The following is a 24539-nucleotide window of genomic DNA, read 5'->3' on the forward strand; positions in this document are numbered from 1 at the left end:
AGTATGTGGAATTTTACAAGGAAGACTGGTGCCTCGGATAGCCTCTCAAATGGATTAGTTTTCTGTGCCTTCCATCAAAATAATGTGCGATATGTGTATGTACTTGAACATAAGCCCATTCGTTCATAAGCCAACCCTCCAAACTTACAGAAAAAAAATGTTAAAAGTCAATGACCTGTTTATAACCCAACATAGTCCCAGCTCCTCAGCGTCAGCGTGGGCTGAGGGACATGGTAGCTATAGGCGGACCCTTTCAGCTCCCATTAGATGCTGTTTGCTGTTCCCAGCCAGTGGAAGCTGAGAGACTCCATGCCTATAGCCAGCACATCCCTCAGCCTACACTGCTTCCTGTGGCTCCCACTGGCTAATGAGTCCCTGCCCACTGGTCTTCTATCTTGGCTGCATGTAGATCAGCCATACGGCCCGCCTTGCCCACCTGCCACTGCAACCCTAGTGGTGGCTGCAGGTACAGAGCCTATCAGCTCCCAAGGCTCAGGAAGCAGCATGGTCTGAGGGATATGTTGGCTACAGCACGAAGCTTCTCAGCTCCCAGCCAATAGGTTCTTTAGGTCACATTGCTTCCATCGGTTTGGGAAGTACTCTCATTCATAAGCCAACCCCTGCTCTTTACAGCAGGATTTTTTTTCCAAAAAAAGTTAGTTTATGAACGAGTATATATAGTATGTGAATACTGGTATTTTGGATGGGGAGACATCTTATCTTATGTCTCTTATCTTATAGAAACATCACAGGGTTTGAGTGTGATTCTAAGAGCAATTGAGTCACTGGCCAATATAGATATCCCAGCATTAGGATCAGAACAGCTGGATGAAAAGGTTTAAGTCAATCTTTTCAAAAGCTTTCAATAACTGTGGCTCAAAAGATGTTGGCTTAGGATGTCAACCACAGTATTTTAACAAAATGGATCTGGGATGCCAGGATACTACATTTAATATGCAGCATTTTCAGGGGATAGTCAAGATCTAAGTTTTATAAATGTACTTCCTTGGAAAGCAAGAAATAGGACTGGATTCACTGAAAACATATAAGAAACTCGAGATATTTCTTACATCAGAAACTTTTAATGTATTTATTTTTTTAAAAACTATGAATCCTATTTATGGAAAACAATTATAAAGTGTTTGCTAAACTTTGAGACAACACAGAGTTTTTTTTGCTTTCATAAATCTATAACTAAGGCCTCAGTCCTCTAAACATTTATGTGCATGCTTAACATGCAGAAGCTGCTCCACTGACATTGTATGGGTCATAAACCTGCAAACTCTAGCATTACTCTAACATTACTCACGTGAACAACCCCATTACAGTAAAGAGGACTGTTTAGGTCAACAAAATCATGCGCATGTATAAATATTTGAAGGACTGAAACTGTTTTTTTTATATATATATTAGTTTTGACTGTGTGTTTTATTAACATGGCAAATACTTATACTCTTACCATATTATAATCACTTATCACTTCTTCCATATCTGTATTGGTATTAAGTTTATCCACTAGCTGAAAAAATAAAAAAGCTCAGTTAATGCTCTGTTCTTTTTAATAACATTAAAGAGACATTATACAGAAATTTAGAAAACTCGTGGTTCACTCTTTGATAATGTTATAAAAGAGATGACTGATATTGTACTGAAAACAAAAATACCAGAAATGTTAATATACTACATGTAAACTTCATATTTAATAATTCTTACCTGTTTTGTATAACTGCAGAAAATAAACAATGTTAATATTACAGAATTGATACTGATTTCTCACATCCAAAATATATTTTCTTTTTTTTAATATTCTCTTTGGTTGTCCTCTCCTTTTAATAAAATTCTAAATATTGTGTTTCTAATGATTTTGTCATTTACTATGACAGAGAAAGAAATGCTAATTTTCAACTCCACTTCAAATTTGAAACAAAAAGTATCAGTCCAGTTAGCTTAATAATTTAACTATGACTATGAACACACTTCAGAATAATGCTTGTTAGTCAGTCAACTACTACTGCACAGCCAATATAAATGCTGTTTTTATGATTCTATGCAAACATAGGTTATTATTTGGGACATTTAAAAACAGTAAACTGGAGTATTAAATATAAAATTTGTCAAAACACATACTCTTTGCCCCACACAGAACAGCTATAAGGATTGCGACCTTAAAATATAAAAGGCATTGTAAATCCCATTGGAAAGATTTTCAAGTAACTAACATTTAAGATATGGGCAACTTGACATACTCCTTTTAAAGTTAAAATATTGTGATGCACATGTACAATAAACCTATAGATATATAAATGTACTGAAAGATAAAAAAATAACTTTTTCAGTTGGAAATATCAGTGTAGAGGTGATCAGATGTACAGAAGCAGAGTGCTGGCATGTAAACTTGAACAGGTTTAGAGGGGTTTGTTTTTGTTTTTTGGATAAAGGCTAGGGGAAAGCTGACAGGTACAGAGGAACACACAGTTTGGATAAAGACATCCCTTAAGGATGAATTCATTGAAAGTAGAACTCTACATCCAAGTAAACAGGATAGGAAAGAAGTTGATAAAGTATAGGTGGAATCTAGTCAGGAACAGTAAAATGTAAGAGTCTTCCATTTAAATACAACACTTAAAAGTAAGCAACTCAATACAGGCAGTCCCCGGGTTACGCGGATCCAACTTACGTCGGATCTCTACTTAAGAACGGGGCTTTTCTCGCCGCGGAGGACGCAGGTGGTGGGACTGCCAAGATATGCCGCGGTCCCGCCGCCCGCGTCCTCCGCGTCGAGAGAAACCGCTCCGCGTCGGATGCGGGCGGCGGGACCGCGACGCGTATCGGCGGTCCCGCCACCCGCGTCTCCCTGGTCTGCTGGGGGGGGGGAGCGCATCTAGTGTACCCCCCCAGCAGACAAGGCTTTTCTCGCCGCGGAGGATGCGGGCGGCGGGACTGCCGAGACCCACCGCGGTCCCACCGCCCCTGTCCTCCGCGGCCAGAAAAGCCTGGTCTGCTGGGGGGGGGACCACAGCTAGTGCGCTCCCCACCCCAGGAGACCAGGCTTTTCTCGCCGCTGGTCAGTTTCAGCAGCGGCTGAATCAGGGCGCCTGGGGTAGAGCAGCTGGGGGGCTGCCGAGTTGGTCCTACCACGCCAAGGGACGGCGCTACCAGACCAACCCAGCAGCACTCCCGCTGCTCTGCCCCAGGCGTGTCCGATTCAGCCACTGCTGGTCAGTTTCAACAGCGGCTGAATCTGGACGCCTGGGACAGAGCAGCTGGGGCGCTGCCGGGTTGGTCCCTGCAGCGCCGCACCTCGGCGCCGCCGGGACCAACTTGGCAGCACCCAAGCTGTTCTACCCCAGGTGTCCCCAAGTCAGCTGCTGCTGAAACTGATCAGCGGCTGATTTCAGGAAGCCCGGGGCAAAGCAGCTCTGCCTCAGGCTTCCTGTAGTCAGCCGCTGGTCAGTTTCAGCAGCGGCTGAATCAGGGACACCTGGGGTACAATATGTACCAGTTCCGACTTACATACAAATTCAACTTAAGAACAAACCTCCAGTCCCTATCTTGTACGTAACCCGGGGACTGCCTGTACTGACAAAGTGCAAGTACTTATACACAAATGTGAGATGTCTAAATACTAAGATGGGTAAAGAAGAGTGCCTGGCATTAAATGAGGCAAATGATATAATAAACATCACAGGAATTTGGTGGAATGAACAGAACACAGTAAGACCAGGGTACAAAAGGTATAGAAATGACAGAGCAAGTATTGGGGAATGGTGCTACAGGTGAAAAAGCCAGAGCCATAAATAACAAAAACCTTAAATTACCCAAAAACTTTAAAATACCCAAATTCTTATTGGGCAGTTGAGTCGGAACTTGACTAGTCACGTCTCTGCTTGCTGCCCCTATCAGAGTGAGGCAACAAGTGGTGGTTTGGGGGAAGCAGGCGCGAGCAGGTGCTGGGAGAGAGCCAGCTTTTAAGCCAGCTCACCCCAACACTGTCTCCCCGGGCACAGGGAAGGCAGAGGGCAGCAGGGAAACGGCACAAGCAAGGATTGAAACAGTCCCGCTTGCACCGGTCCAACTGCTGTTCCTCTCCCATTGAAATGTACAAGAGCTGCCTGCGGCTCTTGTACATTTCAAAAGAAGAGAGGCAGAGGGAACCCACTGGCCTCTCCCTTTGAAACATACAGGAGCTGCCTGTGGCTCATGTATAACATGAACCCACCTTATCAACTAATTGAGTAGTTGATGGAGATTCCATCGACTACTCAATTATCTGATTAATCAAAATTTAATATCACTGCCTTAAATGAATCAAACTATACCACGGAACCTTGAAGGATAGAAAATCCATGCTTGAATTATAAGGGTATAGCAGTAGGAACATATTACCAGCTATGTGGCCAGGACAGTGATAGGGACTGTAAAATGCTCAGGGACATCAGAGAGGCTACCAAGGCAGAAAACAACAACGGGGGATTTTGACTATCTCCATAATAACTGGGAACATGTCACCTCAGGGATGCAGAGATTTCTAGAGATTATAAATGACTGTTTCTCAGAGCAGCATGGCCTGGATCTCATAAGACAAGAAGCAATTTGTGATTTAGACTTCAAAGTGACTGTGACGGGGAAGAAATCTCCCCGCATCCTTGACCCGCCGATCGCCGCCTGGTTGGCGGCGCCGGGGGTGGAATACCGGTGTTGTGGCGGTTGCTCCTTCGCTGCTGCGCAGGCTCACCTCAGGGCGTGCCCCGACAGCCGGAGCTGATCGTGGGTGGGGCGACATGTGGCTGGGGCAGGCTCCGGCGGCCCGGACATGAGCACGCCAAAAAGGGGCGGAGCCCCAGGAGGACGACGCCGGCGGGGGGATTTAAACCTGGCACTGGCAGAGAGGAGGGGGGAGAAGGGCTCTCCCCAGGGAGAGAGTTGCGGATGTGTCCCGGCGAGGGTAGGTGAGAGAGGGGGTCATCTCGTGAGGCAGAGCCCCAGCGGGTACGCCTGCTGCGGGGAGAGGAATTAGCCCAGGGAGGGCAAAGAGAGCCCATGGGCTGGCGCGTTACAGCAGGACGCCCGCCAGCTGGACCGGATCACAACTGAATCTGTGTCTCTAGGGCCCTGGGCTGGGGCCTGTGAGAGGGGGTGGGCCCAGACCCTCCTTTCCCCGCAGGACAAACTGGCAGCCGCATTACCCTACGTGAATAACGCCGTCGCGAGGCGTTCTGTAGGCAGAAGTCCGATGAGAGAGAGAGAGAGAGAGAGGACTCAGGGTGTGGTGGAGGGCACGGGAGTGCGGTGTAGAGAGGGACGTCTGAGGCGCCACGCCTGTTAGATGTTTACAGTGACGTACAGTATCTGGTGCAACAGTGGGAATATTGTTGCACTGTTTGATAAAAGCAACCATAATGTAATGAAATTTAACATCCTTGTTTGGCATAAAAGCCAAAGAAACCTACCTAAGTAGCACATACCTTCAAAAAGAGGAACTATACAAAAATGAAGGAAATTAAAACAAACACACACAAAGGTGAATGCCTGCAAATTGCAGATCCTATTTTAAAACACAATAATAGAAGCTCAAACTCAATATATATGCCAATTTTTTTAAAAAAAAAAAGCACCAAAAAGAGCAGCATAAAAAAGGTGTGTAGAGGCATATAGGACAATAAATGCTGCAAGTCAAGTGTATAAAAGTACATGTTAGACCAAGAAAGAATGTGATGAGAAACTCAAAAAATAACAGCAATTTAAAAACAGATCACTAGAAGCAGGAAGGTTGCCAAACAATCAGTGGGGTCTCTGGATGAATAAAGTACAGAAGAAAAACTCAAGGAAAAAAGCATGGTCATGCAGAGAGGCTAAATGAATTCTTTCCATCAGTCTTCATTGCAGAGGAGAGTCCCATAACTGAGCTATTCAAATGACAAATATGAGGAACTATCTATTGACTGAGGTGCCAAAAAAGGGCATTTTAGAACAAACTGATAAATTAAACAGTAAAAAGTCATGAAACTCAGCTGGAATTCACCCAAGAATTTGAGTTCCTAAGGAACTCAAATATACAACTGCAGAATTACTAACAGTATGTAATCTCTCTCAGAAATTAGACTCTGAACCAGATGACTGGAGAGTAGCTAATCATGCCAATTTTTAAAGAAGGCTCCAGAGATGATCCTGACAATTACAGGTTAGCAAGCCTATCTTCTGTACCAGGTAAACTACACTGAAGATCAGAATCATCACACACAAAAATAAGCATGCTGTGGAAGAACCGTCATGGCTCTTGTAAAGGAAATCATGCCTCAGAAATCTAATAGAAGTTCTATGGACCTCAATGAGAATGTGGACAAAGATTTAATTAGACTTTCAAAAAGCCTGTAAAAAAGTCCCTCACCAAAGTCTTTTTTACTAAAATAAGCAAGCATGGGAGAAGAGCATTGGTTCTCTCATGGACCAATACATAATTAAAAGACAGGAAACAAAGGGTCAAATAAATGGTTAATTATCACAATAGAAAGAGGTAAACACCAGTGTCCACAAATGATGTGTTGAACACCAGTACTGTTCAACATATTCATAAATAATCTGGAAAATGGGGTGAACAGTGAGATGGAACGATATACAGATGATTTCTTGCTGGTCTGGCACCACTGGGACCTGACTGGTCCCAAACGAGGGGATTTGCCAGACCAGGGAAGGTCCCTCCCTTTGTGGCTATGCTACTACCGGGCTAGGGCTCCAGCCGGTCCCCGCTGCTGCTGGGGCTCTCCCTGGTACTCTGGGGCTGGAGCGTCACAGCCAGAATTCTGTGGCAGGAGCGGAGGGATGGGGCTGGAGGTCCATGGCTTAGACCAGAGCTCTTTGGCTGCCACTAGAGTTCCCTGGCTAGTAGAACCAAAATGTGGCTGGAGTTCCGCAGCCAGGGACAGAACCAGAGCTGGGGCTTGAATTCCATGGCCATGGCAAGTCTAGAGCTCCGCACCATACCCCCCAACCTCCTTCCACCCACACACTCTGGGCTTCTGGCTGAGCTGCTGGTGCTCGTTACAGCGGTCCTGCTTCACTGCCAGTCCTCCTTCTACCTGGGCTCTGTGGTCCAGGAACATCCATGGTTCATGCTGGACCATGGATATTACCGTATCAGGAAGCCCCAATTAAGGGAAGTACAACCTGTACAAAATTACTCAAGACAATTAAGTCCAAATTAGATTGTGAAGAGTTACAAAGGGATCTCACAAAACTGAGTGACTGTGCAACAAAATGGCAGTTGAAATTTAATCTTGAAAAATGCTAAGTGCTAGACATTGGAAAACACAAAACAAAACTATACATACAAAATGAAGGGCTCCAAAGTAGCCGTTACCACTCAAGAAAGATTGTGGGTCATCAAGAACAGTTCTATGGAAATATTTGCTTAATGTGAAGCTGTAGCCAGAAAAAGCTAACAGAATGTTAGGAACCATTAGGAAAGAGATAGATAACATGTAAAATATCATAATGCCACTGTATAAATCCACGGTACTCCTGCACATTAAATACTGTTTGTAGTCCTGGTCACTCCATCTCAAAAAAGGTATACAGGCAGTCCCCGGGTTACGTACAAGATAGGGACTGTAGGTTTGTTCTTAAGTTGAATTTGTATGTAAGTCGGAACTGGTACATATTTTGGGGGGACGGGGAACTGGAGTTAGGTGGAAAAGACCCTGATTCTCATACAACTTCCTTATTCTAAGAAAAACACGTACTGTTTTGATATGAAGGTTTTTTTGGTTGATATTTTAATTAAAAATTGATCATATGTTTCAGTGTTTCATGCTATATCCAAATCTTCCTTTTGGGGTACCTGAAAGATCCCAGTTATTCATTTAATAGTCAGAATCTTTGTTTTTTATAACTAAAAAAAGTTTATTCAATGCATATTACTGTTCCAAATAGAATTTGCTACAGATGGTTCAGTGAAATGGGTATTAAGTGTAATCAATAGTCATTGGAGAGTACAGTGAAATATTGATACAATCAAAGCTGTTGTTGTATTCTGCTGAGCAGAAAATGGAAATCCCTTCCTGTGAAGTGTGTGTGTGAATTTATCCACAGGATTAATTTTAAAGAAAAATTCTGTGTTGGGAACAGGAGTTTAGCCACAGGTGGGTCCTCATTGTCCACTCACCCACTTTGCAACCAGACCCATCCCCTCAGGGCTTACCCTGCTCCGCTCCAGCCAGGGTGTGGGGTTGGGGCTTATCCCCTCTTCCCTTCTGTCCTGCTCCTCCCCATTCTTGCCCAGAGGCGGCGACAGTGGGGGAAGCACCCTGCACTAGCTGTGCTCCCCCCCCCGTTTGTAACTAGGGATCCAACGTAAGTCGGATTGATGTAACCCGGGGACTGCCTGTATTGGAATTAGAAAAGGTACAAAGCAGCCAAACAAAAATGATGAGAGGCACTGAAAAGCTGCCATATGAGGAGAGATTAAAAAGAATGGAACTATTAAACTTAGAAAACGGATGATTAAGGGGAGATTTGATAGAGGTCTATAAAATAATGAATACTCTGGAGAAAATGAATAGGGAAATATTATTCACCCCTTCACGAAACACAAGAAGTAAGGGTCACCCAATGAAATGAATCTGCAGCAGATTTAAAACAAACAAAAGGAAGTATTTCTTTAAACAGTCAACTTGTGAAACTTGTTACCAGGCAACATTGTGAAAACTAAAATTGTAACTGGGTTAAAAACATGCAAGTTAATGGAAGTTAGGCACATCAATGGCTATTAGCCAAGATAGAAACAACTAGCCAAGCATTTGTATTCACTTAAATAAGTGGATTAAAGCAATTTTAAACGGTAAATCTTTTAAATGGAGAAATGTCATTAAAATATACTGCAAGTATGTCCGCCATGCAAAAGAAATGGGGGAAAGCCAAGAATAGCATACCATATTGTAGTCTGCTAGTTGACCTTGAAATTCTTTGATTTCACCAGCTAAAATCTCTGCCCTATGTAAAAACAAAAATTCAAATTTATGAGATCGTTATACATAAAGCAAAATCAGAACAAGTATCCATTTTTAGTGTTCTGTAGGTTGCACAGTATTGACAGTCTAATATGATGTCTTGACAAGATATTTGGCTATGCCAGGGTTACTCAACACATAGCCACATGTGGCCTGCAGCCCATTTATTTGCGGCCCACGGTGTCGTTTGGGTTTACGTGGGACTCAACATGCGGCTCGCGGGTGGGATCCTTTGAACATGGCCTCCACAGGGAATACGCTCCACAACAGTGAGGCATCTCCCAGGCAGGGTGAGCACTGAAAGACACAAGTGGATGGGCTGGCTGGAACAGACAGATACAGGCTGTCAGTGTCTCTAGCTCCTAGGGAGGAGGTGCGGGAGCACCGGGGCATTGTGGGAAGTGCTGGCTGCTTAACCTCGTGGGCAGAACCTGGAGTGGTGCTGACTGGCTGACACTGGCCATGTTTGGGTCTGGCACTGAGGCCGGCCAGCCCCACCTCCATCCCGTACGGAGCAATGGACTCCCATGTGAGGATGTCAGCCCTGCTGGGAATCCAGACACCTGTCTTTTTTTGCCTCTTGCATCTGGCCTGACTAGCCCAGCTCCTGGCCTGCCGCAGGTTGGAGTGCTCTGGCTTGGAAACTTTTCTTTTTACAGTAAAATCACTCCAGGAAACACACACCCTGAAGCTTCAAGCTGGTATGCAATTTTCTTTTTAATAAGAAGCATTAAAAATGGCAACAAAGACGACATGCTTGTTGGATAAACACAGGGTTTTCAACCTTGTTTGGGAGATGGAATTCGCTTTTGCAGAGATAAATGGAAATGGAGATAAGTGTGAAAGACACTATTTGCATATATATTTGCACATATATGCAACCACACTTAAGCTGTGGCCCTCGGCATGTGCTGAGAGTATCATTGTGGCCCCTGAAGTTGAGGAGCCCTGGGCTATGCTAACATTGCATTAACTGCAATATGACTCACCTCTTTTCATATGAAAGATAGACAGAATTCTCCTGGTTATACATTTCTATTTCTTTTTGAAGCTTATTTATTTCTGTTGTGAGTTCACTTATTTTGCTTCTACAGAAAAGAAAATTAAAAAGTTACTTGTATGTTTAAAATTTACTAAAATACTGTAGGATACAGTTTATACTATATCATAAATGTGTATGTATTCAAGGTATCTCTCGTATTACAGGATGTCTCAAAAAACTCTAACAGCAGCTGAAGCAATAAAAATGGGGTTCTTTAAAAAAACCTCTTAAAAAGTTATAAAGCATTGTACTAGGATAGCGTAACTTTTTTTATTTCAATTTTCTCCCCTTTTATGTAACTGCAAAGTAGAGTTGTTCCAACAGAACAATCCTACTTCATAACATGGGCTCACTCAATATGTAAGAGGATAGGATTTAGAAGTGTCCAACCAACACAGAAATTGGACTAAACATGACAAAGTGTTATATAAGATACATAGGGGAATAGTGAAAAATAATGTTAATTTAGCAAATTTATTCCTGGAAATATAGTTGAAAGATACACCAGGACAGAGTATCCAGAGGCGACCCTGTACAGCTTTATAATGGGGAGAATTTCTCATAAGTGAACAGCCAACCTAATCCACACTAATGAACATGGCTACTCCTAGATTTATGCTGTTATATTTTATCACTTGGTATGGGTGTAGGGAGGGAGAAAACAACCATGCTACAATTGAAAAGTGCTGTCGTTTACATACCTAAGAAGTCCAAGATAATAGGATTTATCCATAATCTGTCTCTGAGGACCTAACAAAGGACAAGTAACATTTTATCATAAGAGAATGTTTTAATGAGACAAACTAAGTTCACAAAAGGACCAGCTGAAGTAATACTCCAAAAACAGAACCAACACCCTCAGAATGTCCTCATAGAGCTTTTATACAATAAATACAACTGAAAGCGGAGATGTATTTTACTTTTGGTGGAGATTTAGATTACCTAAGCAATGGACAGTTTCTGAGATTAACGTTCATAAAGGGTGAAATCATCCAAAAATGAGACAGGATTCAGAAATCTAGCCTTTAGATTTGGTTCCTCAGTGCTGCTCCAGCCTCCCAAGCTCTGACTGACTTTCCCAGCAAGTTTATATTGGCCCAGCCACGTCATCAGGTTGAATGAGTCCTTCAGAAACGAAAACCAAACAACTCCCCACCCCACAGAATATCCCCGCCCTGAGCTGCATCTCTTTTCACTCTTTGTATGAAGCTGAAAGTCACCATGAGATGCATCACATTCATTCTCCCAGTTCTACTGGATAAACATCATAGCACATAAAGAAACAGATTCGCTGCACAGCCTAAACAAGAGATTGCATATGAATTAGCAGGATCTCTGTCAAACAATTTACTGTAAGACTAGATTCTATTTACCTTCTCTTTCTTTTACACCTGTGCCATGATGATTCTAGGATAGGGGTGGGCAATAATTTTTGATGGGGGGCCACTCCAAGAATTTGGAAAGTGGTCAAGGGCTGCACTCTTTCATATTAATGGAGAAGGTAAACGATCTGGCATGGAGATTGGGTGCAGAAAGGAGCTGGGGGGTAAAGAATTGGGGTGCAGGAGGGAGTCTGGTAGGGAGTTTGGGTACACAGATTTGGGTACTGACATACAGCGGGAAGGAGTTGTGATCTGGAGGAGAGTATTGAGTGCAGAGTCTGGGAGGCGGTATGGGTGCAGGAGGAGGGCAGAGGTTTGGTTTATGTGGGGTAGGAGAGCAGGAGTGGGGGGGCAAAGGGTTGGTGGGAGGGAGGAGCTGGGGTGTCACAGGCACAGGCTCTGGTCTGGAGACTTACCTGGGTGACTCTGCCAGCAGCCCAGCCCAGCCCAGCCCAGCCCAGCCTGCAGGGGCCATGTGTTTCTCTGAATAGCTATGAGCCTGAAGGGAGAAGTGATAATTCGATGGCTGCTGTGCTTCAAACAAGCAGCTCCCATTGGCCAGCAACTGGCCAGTGGGATTTTGCTGGGGGCAGAAGCACAATTTGATTACAATTATATAAACATTTCTTGTAAAGTATTTAAATGGTGTTCTACAGTGCTAGAAAGAGGCTCAATCTATGTTTTCTTTTAACATTAATTTTTCAAATTTCTCCCAAGATCGTGAACACTATAAGGAATTCTTTAGTGAGATCAGGGGAGAGAAGCTTGTAGAAACTGGTGTTAGTGAGTTGCCTTCTGTTCATAATCTGTTCTTTCATGATGACTACAGTGCCCCCTTTGTCAGTCTTTTTGATTGTTAGAATTGTTTTTGAGACTGCAAATAGCATTACGTTCTGCATGACTGAGGTTATATTCTATTGTTAGCCCATGCACGTTTGCAGAAGCAATCAATGTAGAAGTCAAGACTCTTGTTGCGACCATTAGTAGGGGTCCACATAGAAGACTTTCTCTTGTGGGATTGGCGGGAGGAGGAAGGAAGGGAGAGGAGGTATAGAATCATAGAGCTGGAAGGAGGTCATCAAGAATCATAAAGCTGGAAAGAGGTCAGAAGGTCATCAAGTCCAGCCTCCTGCCCAAGGCTAGACCAATCCCAACTAAATCAACCCATCCAGGGCTTTGTCAAGCCAAGACTTAAAAAGCTCTAGGGATGGAGATTCCACCACCTCCCTAGGTAACCCATTCCAATGCTTCACCACCCTCCTAGTGAAATAGCCTTTCCTAATATCCAACCTAGACTTCTTCCACTGTAACTTGAGACCATTGCTCCTTGTTCTGCCATCTGTCACTATTGTGAACAGCCTTTCTCCATCCTTTCTGGATACTCCCTTCAGGAAGCTGAAGGCTGCTATCAAATCCCCCCTCATTCTTCTCTTCTGCAGACTAAACAAACCCAAATCCACCAGTCTCTCCTCATAGGTCATATGCTCCAGCACCCTAATCATTTTGGTCGCCCTCCGCTGGACCCTCTCCAATGCATCCACATGCTTCCTGTAATTGGGGGCCCAGAACTGGACACAATACTCCAGATGTGGCCTCACCAGAGTCGAGTAAAGAGGAATAATCACATCTCTGGATCGACTAGCAATGCTCCTCTTAATGCAACCGAGTATGCCATTAGCCTTGCTGGCGACAAGGGCACACTGTTAACTCATGTCCAGCTTCTCATCTCCTGTAACCTCCAGATCCTGTTCTGCTGAACTCCTACTTAGCCATTCGGTCCCCAGCCTGTAACAGTGCTTGGGATTCTTCCGTCCCAAGTGCAGGACTCTACACTTGTCCTTGTTGAACCTCATCAGATTTCTTGTGGCCCAATCTTCTAATCTGTCCAGGTCACTCTGGACCCTATCCCTGCCCTCCACTGTATCTACCTTTCCCCCTAGCTTAGTGTCATCTGCAAACTTGCTGAGGGTGCAATCCATCCTCTCATCCAGGTTATTAATAAAGATGCTGAACAAAACCAGTCCAAGAACAGATCCTTGGGGCACTCTACTAGAAACCAACCGCTGACATGACATCGAGCCGTTGATCACTACCCGTTGGGTCCAATAGTCTAGCCAGGTTTCTATCCATCTTACGGTACATTTATCCCGTCCATATTCCCTTAACTTGCTGGCAAGAATATCGTAGGAGATCGTATCAAAAGCTTTTCTAAACTCAAGGTATATCACATCCACTGACTTTCCCATACTTACAGAGCCAGTTACCTCATCATAGAAGCTAATCAGATTGGTCAGGCACGACTTCCCTTGGTGAATCCATATTGACTATTCTGGATCACTTTCCCCTCTTCCAAGTGCTTCAAAATGGATTCCTTGAGGATGCCCTCCATGATTTTTCTGGGGACTGAGGTAAGGCTGACTGGTCTGTAGTTCCCTGGATTGTCCTCCTTTCCTTTTTTAAAGATGGGGACTACATTTGCCTTTTCCCAATCATCTAGGATCGCTCCCAATCTCCATGAGTTTTCCAAGATAATGGCTAAAGGTTCCGCAATGATATTTGCAAACTCCCTCAGTACCCTCGGATGCATTAAATCCGGGCCCATGGATTTGTGTATGTTTAGTTTTTCTAAATAATTCCCAACTTGTTCTTTTCCCACCAAGGGCTATCTACTTCATTTGTCTGGGAGCTGACCTTGTCCATGAAGTCAGAGGCAAAGAAAGCATTGAGTAATTCAGCGTTTCCCACATCATCTGTCACTAGGTCACCTCCGTCATCCAGTAAGGGCCCCACACCCTCTCCGATGACCCTTTTATTGCTAATATGCCCGTAGAAATCTTTCTTGTTATTCTTCACATCCCTTTGCAAGCTGCAATTCCAATTGTGCTTTTGCCTTCCTGATAACTCCCCTGCATTCTCGAGCAGTATATTTATACTCCTCCCTAGTCATCTGTCCCAGTTTCCACTTCTTGTAAGCTTCCTTTTTGTGTTTAAGCTCACCAAGGATATCCCCAGGCTACCATCTTTCTAACTGTACAAGCCCAAACACCCTTGCCCTGCCTCCTGCCCTTAACCGTTACCTGAGGCTCTGCCCCTTTACCTTTTCTAAGCCCCACCACAGCTCACGCTATCTCCTCTCCCTCCATTGCTCACTCTCCCCAAACCTCATTCACTTTCAGCAGTCTGGTCATTGGGCTGGGATGGGGGAAGGGCTGAAGACTCCATTTGGGAGCGTGTGCTCTAGCATGGGTCCAAAGAACAGAGGTTTCGATTCAGGAGGGGGCTACAGGCTGGAGCTGAGGGGTCTAGAGTGCAGAAGGAGGCTCAGAGCTGGGGCAGGAGTCTGAAGTGTAGGGAGTTGAAAGGTGTGGGCTCCAGCCAGGTGGTACTTATTTTGAGCAGTTCTCAGAAGCATCTGGCATGTCTGATTCCTAGGATCAAGGGTAGCCAGGTAGCTCTGAAGGTTGCTCCTGCCTGCAGACAATGTCCCCACAGCTTCTGCTGACGACAGTCCCAGCCAATGGCAGTAGTGTAATCAGTGCTCAGGGTGGGGGCAGCACATGGAAAGCGCCCCCCATCCCTACTGGAACATTGCTGGCTGTTCCCCTTCATCATGGAGTGAGGGGAAAGGGAACAGTTTACTGTATTCCTCACTCTGGCTGGGGAGTGCAGGAAGCAAATAAACCTGATCCTGCTCCAGCTAGGGGACATGTACTTCTCCCCTGGATGTGCCTGCTAGAGCTGCAGTGGCCATGGACAGATGCTTCTCACCTGGCCCCAAGCTGCTATCATGACAGAGGGCTGGGGTTGTCCTCTATCCCCAGGCAGCCTGCATACTGAACCCCTTATCCCACCCCAGAACAATGACTTAAATAGAAACAAAACTTATTTGAGCTAAGATCCCCAAGCAATATCAGTTAAATCTTCTAGTAAGGAAGTCTAAGATACAATATATATATTTTCTAAGTCCTCATATCATGTCCTTAATTGTTATGTGGTATTCATCCTGTAGCTGATGGACAAAACTTATCAATTACAGCAGTGTAAATTCAGAGTGCATAAAGAACAGCCATACTGGGTCAGACCAAAGGTCCATCTAGCCCAGTGTCCTGTCTGCTGACAGTGGCCAATACCAGATGCACCAGAGGAAAGGAATACAATAGGTAATCTTCATTTGATGCCCCTCCTGTCACCCATTTACAGATAAACAGAAGCTAGGGACACCATTCCTACTCATCTTGGCTAACTGATGGACCTATGTAGCTCTTTTCTGAACCCTCTTAAAGTCCCTGTCTTCAATGTATCCTATAGCAAGGAGTTCTAGAGGTTGACTGTGTGCTGAGCAAAGAAAAAGCTTCTTTTGTTTGTTTTAAACTTGCTGCCTATTAATTTCATTTGAGGACCTCTCATTCTTATATTGTGGGACTAAGTAAATAACTTTTCTTTATTCACTTTTTCCACACCAGTCATGATTTTATAGACTTCTACCATATTCCCCCTTAGTCTCCTCTTTTCTAAGCTAAAAAGTCCAAGTCTTTTAAACCTCTTTTCATATGGGACCCGTTCCAAACCCCCAATAATTTTTGTTGCCCCTTCCTGAACTTTTTCCAATGCTAATATATCTTTTTTGAGATGAGGTGACCACATTTGTACGCAGTATTCAAAATGTCAGCATGCCATTATTTTATATAGAGGCAATAAGATATTCTCTGTCTTATTCTCTATCCCTTTTTAAATTATTCTTAACATTCTATTTGCTTTTTTGACTGCTGCTGCACACTGAGTGGATGTTTTCAGAGAACCATCCACGGTGATTCCAAGATCTCTCTCTCGAGTAGTTATAGCTAAATTAGTCCCCATCATATTGTATATACAGTTGGGATTATTTTTTCCAATGGGCATTACTTTACATTTATCAACATTAAATTTGATTTGCCATTTTGTAGGCCAATCACTTAGTTTGGTGAGATCTTTTTGAAGCTCTTCAAAGTCTGCTTTGGTCTTAACTACCTTGAATAGTTTGGTATCATCTGCAAATTTTGCCACCTCACTGTTTACCTCTTTCTCTAGATCCATAAGCCTAACTGATTCACTTTGAAATTTCACCAAGTTAACTGAAAAAAGAATTTGTCTAAAAGGAGTGATGAAAGCACATGGCAACTCATTAATTCACTATGTAATCCTGTCTCATTTAATACAGAAAACCAAAGTGGCTGGCTGACATGATTGCTGGGCCTTTGGACAATGTGGGGGGTGCGGCTCTTGCTCCTGGATAAGATGGTGACTTTGGGGGGGGGGGAAGAGGTGGAGGAGAAATAGCCAGTCCCTAGTGCGGCTCCCTCCACCGGCCCGCTGAACTGCTCAGAGTGCACAGCCTGGGACTTTGGAGTGCACTGTGTAGTGCTCCCATGGCAATTTAAAGGGACCTGAGCTCCAACCACCGCTGCTGCCACAGTAACAGTGGCTGGCAGCGTCGGGTCCTTCAGAATCACCAGGATCCAGGGCAATTGCCACCTTTGCCCTCCCCTGTCGGTGGGCTTGCACAAAACACACACTCGCATAATCAGAATGTATCAAAGCACTAGCACAAGAAGCAGATTTTCAAATGCTTCACTTTGCAACCTAAATTTTCTCTCTCAAAACCACAGACATTCTACCCAGAAATTGGGCTGAGGAAAAAAATGATAAAACAGGAGGCTGGTTCATTTGCACCTTTGTCCCATTCAATATGCATATTAGTAGATCATATAAAATAAAATTCCAAATTCCACATGAACATCAAACTTTCTATAGAAACAGGCAAGGCACATCCATCCAGACAGAAAATTCCTTTCAACTAATTCACTTATGCTTGCCTGACGTGGAAAGAACAGTTAGACTGTTATTCAAATATATGCACAACAAACCATATTTTTAACCCCCCGTACATTCTGCCAGAACTTCCCAAGGGCCTCTAAAAGCATGCCTGGCCCAGTGACTCTCTCAGTGCCATATTTCAAGTTTCTGTCCCAGACTAGAGGCACTAAAACCCCTCGGTCATCCACTTTCCCCATATTGTATTGACAGCGGTTAGGATACTTCTTCATATATTAAAATACCTTTCACTCCAGTTTTCATTCCGCTTAATCCTTGTTGTGTCACTGGACGGTCTGCAACTTTAATCTGAGATGACAACACCCCTCCAGTACCTATTAGACCACCACGAGTACCAGGTCGTGATGTACCAGGGATCATCTAGACAAGGACAACAGAATAATAAATCACTCGTTATGCAGCTGTTAGGAATATTTTTCATGAAGCATTAGATCTTTAGCAATAGTTTTCTTGTAGATAAGGTATACCAAAAAATTTAGAAGTAAATATAAATACTGTATTATCAAAACTAAACCTAAATTATATAATACAGACATCTTTTTAGATTTGTTTTTGAGATGCAAGACTATTTTATGTATATTCTTGACATTGTTTTTCTCCCTGACCTTTGTACTCTCCCCAAATAGTACTATAAATCTCAGGTTTCTATTTATAAAGTGAGACTTATGTTTTTCTCCAATCTCATGCCTCACATATAACACTTGCATTTACAGAAATTGCCTACCCTTTATTAGAATCTAATTTCAACCTAGGTATAGGCTAAAACTAGCCTACTGGCTACTGAAAAATACATACATTAAGGAAAGTAATTTTTTGCTCCTCCAATGTTACTAGTTTGGTTTGAGAGGAGAGATTGTTAGGGAAGAGCCAAGTCTTTCTAACCATGGGTTGTACTGAGAAAGTCCAAGCCTGTTTGATCAGTCCCAAAGCGTATCAGCAGATGCTTTGTGACTTCAGCAAAATGGATTTTGCTCCTTTGAGGGTACCCAGATGCTGGCAGCATTAAGCTTATATATCTAGTGATCTTTAAAATACTATGGGTCTTGGCCTTTGCCTGCCATACCAGAATAAGACCACCAGAGGCAATGGGAAGACAATGTAAACTACTCCCTAGACATGAAGAAAATCATATGGAAAGCAACTGACAGAGTAACTTGACACCTCTGCAATATACCATAGTTTGAAAACCCATGCAGTAGACAAATATTCTTGGAATAAAGAAAGAAATAGGAAGCACCAAAAATTATACAAACTGCTGTGCAGTTAGAATTATTGTGGTCACCAGATGCTTCATGATAAAAAAAAAATCAGGATAAAATCTAAACATTCAAAACATTAAATCATTTTAACACACCCCTGTTCCCACTCTGGCAGCTGATGGAGTCCGTAACAAGGATGAAGAAGGCCTGGTTGTCAGCCCCACACCTCTTGAAGCAGGACGGGCTGTAGGTGGCTTGTGATTGCTAGCCATTTTCTTTATTTTAAACTTCTCCCTGGAAAGAAACATATTAAGTTAACGTCCTGTAATTATAACTGATCCTTCATTAGTACAGATCCATTACATTACTAAAGGAGCCTGTTATGTGTTGGGGAAGAACCAGAAGGAATTGGAAAGTTGAGGAGTGTGAGGAACATGTTGCAGATATAAGGTGGTACAGTGGAATATAGGAACTATAAATGATGGGCAATGCTGGAGGGAGTAATGGGTATATATGGAGCACCGTGGAAACACTAAAAATACGTAGGTAGGTGGGGAGTATAAGGAGTAGCACAGGGGATGAGGGAGAAATGCACAGAGTGGCAGGAAGTACAAGGGATAATACTGTAGCCCATATGGATATAGTTAGATTACTAGGAAGATGGGTGGGTAGTTGGGAGTAGCACAGGGAGGATGGGGATATTGGATGCTTGGGTTGTGAGGGGGTTAACTGGTGTGTGTGGGAGATTGGAGAGTGGATGAGTTATGGGAACTGTTAACTGTACTGGGGTGTCACTGGGGAAGATGAGGTACTTAGGCTGAGAAGGGAATATAGGATGACACTGGGGAATGTGAGGGAATACAAGGTGGCCTCGGGGATACCATGAAGATGCCAGAGATTTTAGAGGTTGCTGGGAGGCACTAAGAGCTGAGGGGCCTGTTAAGGAATATTAGAAGTGACACAGGGACTATTGGGGTAGGAGATGTGGCTAGGATAGAGACTGTTAGGAAGTACTAGAGGAAGAACTGGGGAACTGTGGGAGAATACTGTGATGGTATACTAGAATGGGACTGGAATACTAGAGTGGGACAGGGAACAGGAGCTATAACAGGCAGTTCTAGGGATTTTAGGAATGGAGCTGATGGGTGGAAGACACTACAGGGGTGGCTGGGAGTTTGAAACAGCATTGCAGAGGCACTGGATGACTATAGAGGGACACTGAGGCCTGGTCTACACTAGGAGTTTAGATCGAATTTAGTCGCATAAGGACCATTTTCTAAACAATAAGTCCACACTACCAAGCCTGTTCTGTCGACTTTAAGGGCTGCTAAAATCGATTTCAGTACGCCTGCTTTTCACAAGGAGTAATGCTAAATTTAACCTTACACAGTCCACTTTACGGTAGTGTAGATGCAGGGATGTGAAAGTCGCTGTTCTTGGCATCTGGGAGGCATCCCACAATGCCCCACTGTGACCACGCTGGTCAGGACTTGCAACTCTATTGTTCTACATGTGAACATGAAAAGCCCCAAGAAACTTTGAATTTCACTTCCTGATGGATAGCGTGGTGAGCACACCTCAGAGTAAGCACCAAAATAGAGCAGCACACCTTGTCATGAGTTCAAGTTCCATAACCTCCAGTTCCTATGGATGCAAATGAGCAGCAGCATGGAGTGTGAAGGAGACCTTGGAGCTCATTGATGCATGAAGAGAGGAATCTATACTCACAGAGCTCTGAACCAGAAAATTAAATCATAGAATACTAGGAATGGAAGGGACCTCGAGAGGTCATCGAGTCCAGACCCCTGCCCTCATGTCAGGACCCAGTACTTTCTAGACCATCCCAGATAGACATTTATCTAACCTACTGTTAAATATCTCCAGAGATGGAGATTCCACAACCTCCCTAGGCAATTTATTCCAGTGTTTAACCATTCTGACAGTTAGGAAGTTTTTCCTAATGTCCAACGTAAACCAACCTTGCTGAAGTTTAAGCCCATTGCTTCTTGTTCTATCCTCAGAGGCAGAAAGAACAATTTTTCTCCCTCCTCCTTGTGACACCCTTTTAGATACCTGAAAACCGCTATCACGTCCCCTCTCAATCGTCTCTTTTCCAAACTAAGCAAGCCCAAGTCTTTCAGCCTTCCTTCAAAGGTGATGTTCTCTAGCCGTTTAATCATTATTGTTGCTCTTCTCTGGACCGTCTCCAATTTCTCCACATCTTTCTTGAAATGTGGTGCCAAGAACTGGACACAATACTCCAACTGAGGCCTAATCAGCACAGAATAGAGTGGAAGAATGACTTTTCGTGTCTTACTTACAACACACCTGTTAATGCATCCTAAAATCATGTCTGCTTTTTTTTACAACAGCGTCACACTGTTGAGTCATATTTAGCTTGTGGTTCACTATGACCCCTAGAATCCTTTCTGAAGTACTCCTTCCTAGGCAGTCGCTTCCCATTCTGTATGAGCGAGACTGATTGTTCCTAAGTGAAGCACTTAGCCTTTGTCCTTATTAAACTTCATCCTGTTTACCTCAGATCATTTCCCCAATTTGTTCAGATCATTATGAATTATGACCCTATCCACTAAAGCAGTTGCAACCCCTCCCAGCTTCATATCATCTGCAAACTTAATAAGTTAATCATTGATGAAGATATTGAACAGAACCGGTCCCAAAACAGACTCCATGAGGAACCCCACTTATTATACCTTTCCAGCAGCATTGTGAATCATAACTACTCTCTGAGAACAGTTATCCAGCCAGTTCACAGAATCATAGAACTGGAAGAGACCTTAGATGGCCATCAAGTCCAACCCCCTGCCAAACGCAGGACCAATCCCAATTAAATCAACCCAGCCAGGGCTTTGTCAAGCCAAGGTTTAAACACCTCTAGGGATGGAGACCCCACTACTTCCCTAGATAACCCATTCCAGTGCTTCACCACACTCCTACTGAAATAGTTTTTCCTAATATCCAACCTAGATCTCTCCCACTGTAACTTGAGACCATCGTTCCTTGTTCTGCCATCCATTACTACTGTGAACAGCCTCTCTCCAGCCTCTTTCGAACCTCCCTTCAGGAAGCTGAAGGCTGCTATCAAATCCCCCCTTATTCTTCTCTTCTGCAGACTAAACAAACCCAAATCCACCAGTCTCTCCTCATAGGTCATATGCTCCAGCACCCTAATCATTTTGGTCGCCCTCCGCTGGACCCTCTCCAATGCATCCACATGCTTCCTGTAATTGGGGGCCCAGAACTGGACACAATACTCTAGATGTGGCCTCACCAGAGTCGAGTAAAGAGGAATAATCACATCTCTGGATCGACTGGAAATGCTCCTCTTAATGCAACCGAGTATGCCATTAGCCTTGCTGGCGACAAGGGCACACTGTTAACTCATGTCCAGCTTCTCATCCACTGTAACCTCCAGATCCTGTTCTGCTGAACTCCTACTTAGCCATTCGGTCCCCAGCCTGTAACAGTGCTTGGGATTCTTCCGTCCCAAGTGCAGGACTCTACACTTGTCCTTGTTGAACCTCATCAGATTTCTTGTGGCCCAATCCTCCAATTTGTCTAAGTCACTCTGGACTCTATCCCTTCCCTCCAGTGTATCTACCTCTCCCCCTAGCTTAGTGTCATCTGCAAACTTGCTAAGGGTGCAATCCATCCCCTCATCCAGGTCATTAATAAAGATGTTGAACAAAACCGGTCCCAGAACCGAACGTTGGGGCAGTCCACTAGAAATTGACTGCCATCCTGACATCGAGTCATTGATCACTACCTGTTGGGCTCGCCCTTCCAGCCAGCTTTCTATCCATCTTACTGTCCATTTATCCAATCCACATCCCCTTAACTTTCCGGCAAGAACGTTGTTGGAGACTGTATGAAAAGCCTTGCTAAAGTCAAGGTATATAACATCCACTGACTTCCCCATATCCAGAGAGCCAGTTACCTCATCATAGAAGCTAATCAGATTGGTCAGGCACGACTTGCCCTTCCTGAATCCATGCTGATTATTCTTGATCACCTTCCCCATTTCCAAGTGCTTCCAAATGGATTCCTTGAGGATCCCCTTTATGATTTTTCAAGGAATGAGGTAAGACTGACTGGTCTATAGTTCCCTGGATCATCCTTCTTCCCTTTCTTAAAGATGGGGACTACATTTGCCTTTTTCCAAATCATCCGGGATCTCTCCCAATTTCCATGAGTTTTCCAAGATAATGGCCAAAGGCTCCTCAATGATGTTTGCCAACTCCTTCAGTACCCTCAGATGTATTAAGTCTGGACCCATGGATTTATGTACGTTTAGCTTTTCTAAATAGTTCCTAACCTGTTCTTTTCCCACCAAGGGCTATCCACCTCCTTCCCATACTGCGTTGCCTAGTGCATTTGTCTGGGAGCTGACCTTGTCCGTGAAGACAGAGGCAAAGAAAGCATTAAGTACTTCAGCTTTCCCCACATCATCTGTCACTAGGTTACTGCCCTCATTGAGTAGAGGCCCCTCACCCTCTCTGATCACCTTCTTCTTGCTAACATGCCTGTAGAAACCTTTGTTGTTATCCTTCACATCCCTTGCAAGTTGCAATTACAATTGCGCGTTCACCTTCCTGATAATTCCCCTGTATTCTCGAGCTATACATTTATACCCCTCCATAGTCATCTCTCCAAGTTTCCACCTTTTGTAAACTCCCTTTTTGTGCTTAAATTCTCCAGGGATTTCCAAGGTGAGCCAATCCGGTCTCCTACCATATTTGCTTCTTTTGCTATCCATTGGAATGGTTTCTTTCTGTGCTTTCAATACAGCTTCTTTAAAATACTGCCAGCTTTCCTGGGCTCCTTTCCCCTTCATGTTATCATCCCAGGGGATTCTGCCCATCAGGTCTCTGAGGGAGTCGAAGTCTTTTTTTCTGAAGTTCAAGGTATGTATTTTACTACTCTCTTTTCTTCCTTTCGTCAGGATCCTGAAATCTACCATCTCGTGATCCCTGCTTCCCAGGTTGTCACCCACCTCCACTTCCCCTATTAGCTCCTCCCTGTTTGTGAGCAGTAGGTCAAGCTGCGCACAGCCTCTGGTCGGATCCTGCAGCACTTGTACCAAGAAGTTACCCCAACATTCTTCAAAAACTTCCTGGATTGTCTGTGTACTGCAGTATTGGTCTGCCAACAGATATCAGGGTGATTAAAGTCCCCCATGAAAACCAGAGCCTGTGATCTGGAAACTTCTCTCAGTTGCCCACAGAAAGCCTCATCTACCTCATCCACCTGATTCGGTGGTCTGTAGCAGATACCAACCACATCACTGCTGTTGCTTACACCTCTAAACTTGACCGATAGACTCTCAACAGGCTTTTCTCCCTCTATATACCGGAGTTCTGTGTAATCATAGTGCTCTCTTACATACAGTGCAACTCCTCCTCCTTTTCTCCCCTGCCTGTTCTTCCTGAACAGTTTATATCCTTCCATGACAGTGCCCCAATCATGTGCGTCATCCCACCAAGTGTCCATTATCCCAATCAAATCGTAGTTCTTGGACTGGGCAGAGCCTCCAATTCTTCCTGTTTGTTACCCAGGCTTCTCGCATTGGTGTACAAACACCTTAGATAACCAGTTGATCGCCCTACCCTCTGCATTCAAATCATGGGTCCTCCTTTGTTGCTCATTCCTCTTTGCATTTCTTCCTGGTATCCGACTTCCCTACTCCCCTCGGGGTTTTGGTCACCATCCCCCCAATGAGCCTAGGTTAAAGCCCTCCTCACCAGGTTTGGAAGCCTGCCCGTGAAGATGCTCCTTCCTCTCTTTGTTAGGTGGATCCCATCTCTTCCTAACAATCCTTGTGCATGAAACAGAGTACCATGGTCGAAGAAACCAAAGCCATCTATGTGACATCACTTGCGCAACCACACATTTACTTCCTCAATTCGACGATCCCTACCCAGTCCTTTCCCTTCAACAGGGAGGATGGATGAGAACAGTTCTGCACCCACCTTACAGTAGCCCCATCTAAGTTGTATTTGCCTAGTTTATTGATAAGAAT

At 44.1% G+C, this 24539-nt stretch overlaps 1 protein-coding gene across 5 annotated transcripts in view; it reads right to left on the bottom strand.

Annotated features, from left to right (window-relative positions):
• IFT74 (intraflagellar transport 74) overlaps window positions 1-24539 on the bottom strand; it is a 122053-nt gene that overhangs the window by 92006 nt on the left and 5508 nt on the right. For all 5 annotated transcript variants that reach the window (XM_006127246.5, XM_006127245.5, XM_075931462.2 and 2 more), the window contains 6 exons: window positions 18655-18793; window positions 17525-17660; window positions 10749-10797; window positions 9995-10093; window positions 8928-8988; window positions 1460-1519 (listed from right to left, as the gene is read on the bottom strand). In XM_006127246.5, the coding sequence (XP_006127308.2) occupies window positions 1460-1519; window positions 8928-8988; window positions 9995-10093; window positions 10749-10797; window positions 17525-17660; window positions 18655-18771 (522 nt within the window). In that variant the 5' untranslated portion in view covers window positions 18772-18793. The remainder of the gene's footprint in view (window positions 1-1459; window positions 1520-8927; window positions 8989-9994; window positions 10094-10748; window positions 10798-17524; window positions 17661-18654; window positions 18794-24539) is intronic.

This window comes from Pelodiscus sinensis, chromosome 6 (genome assembly GCF_052426305.1).
Source record: "Pelodiscus sinensis isolate ZL-2025 chromosome 6, ASM5242630v1, whole genome shotgun sequence".
NCBI lineage: Eukaryota > Metazoa > Chordata > Testudines > Trionychidae > Pelodiscus > Pelodiscus sinensis.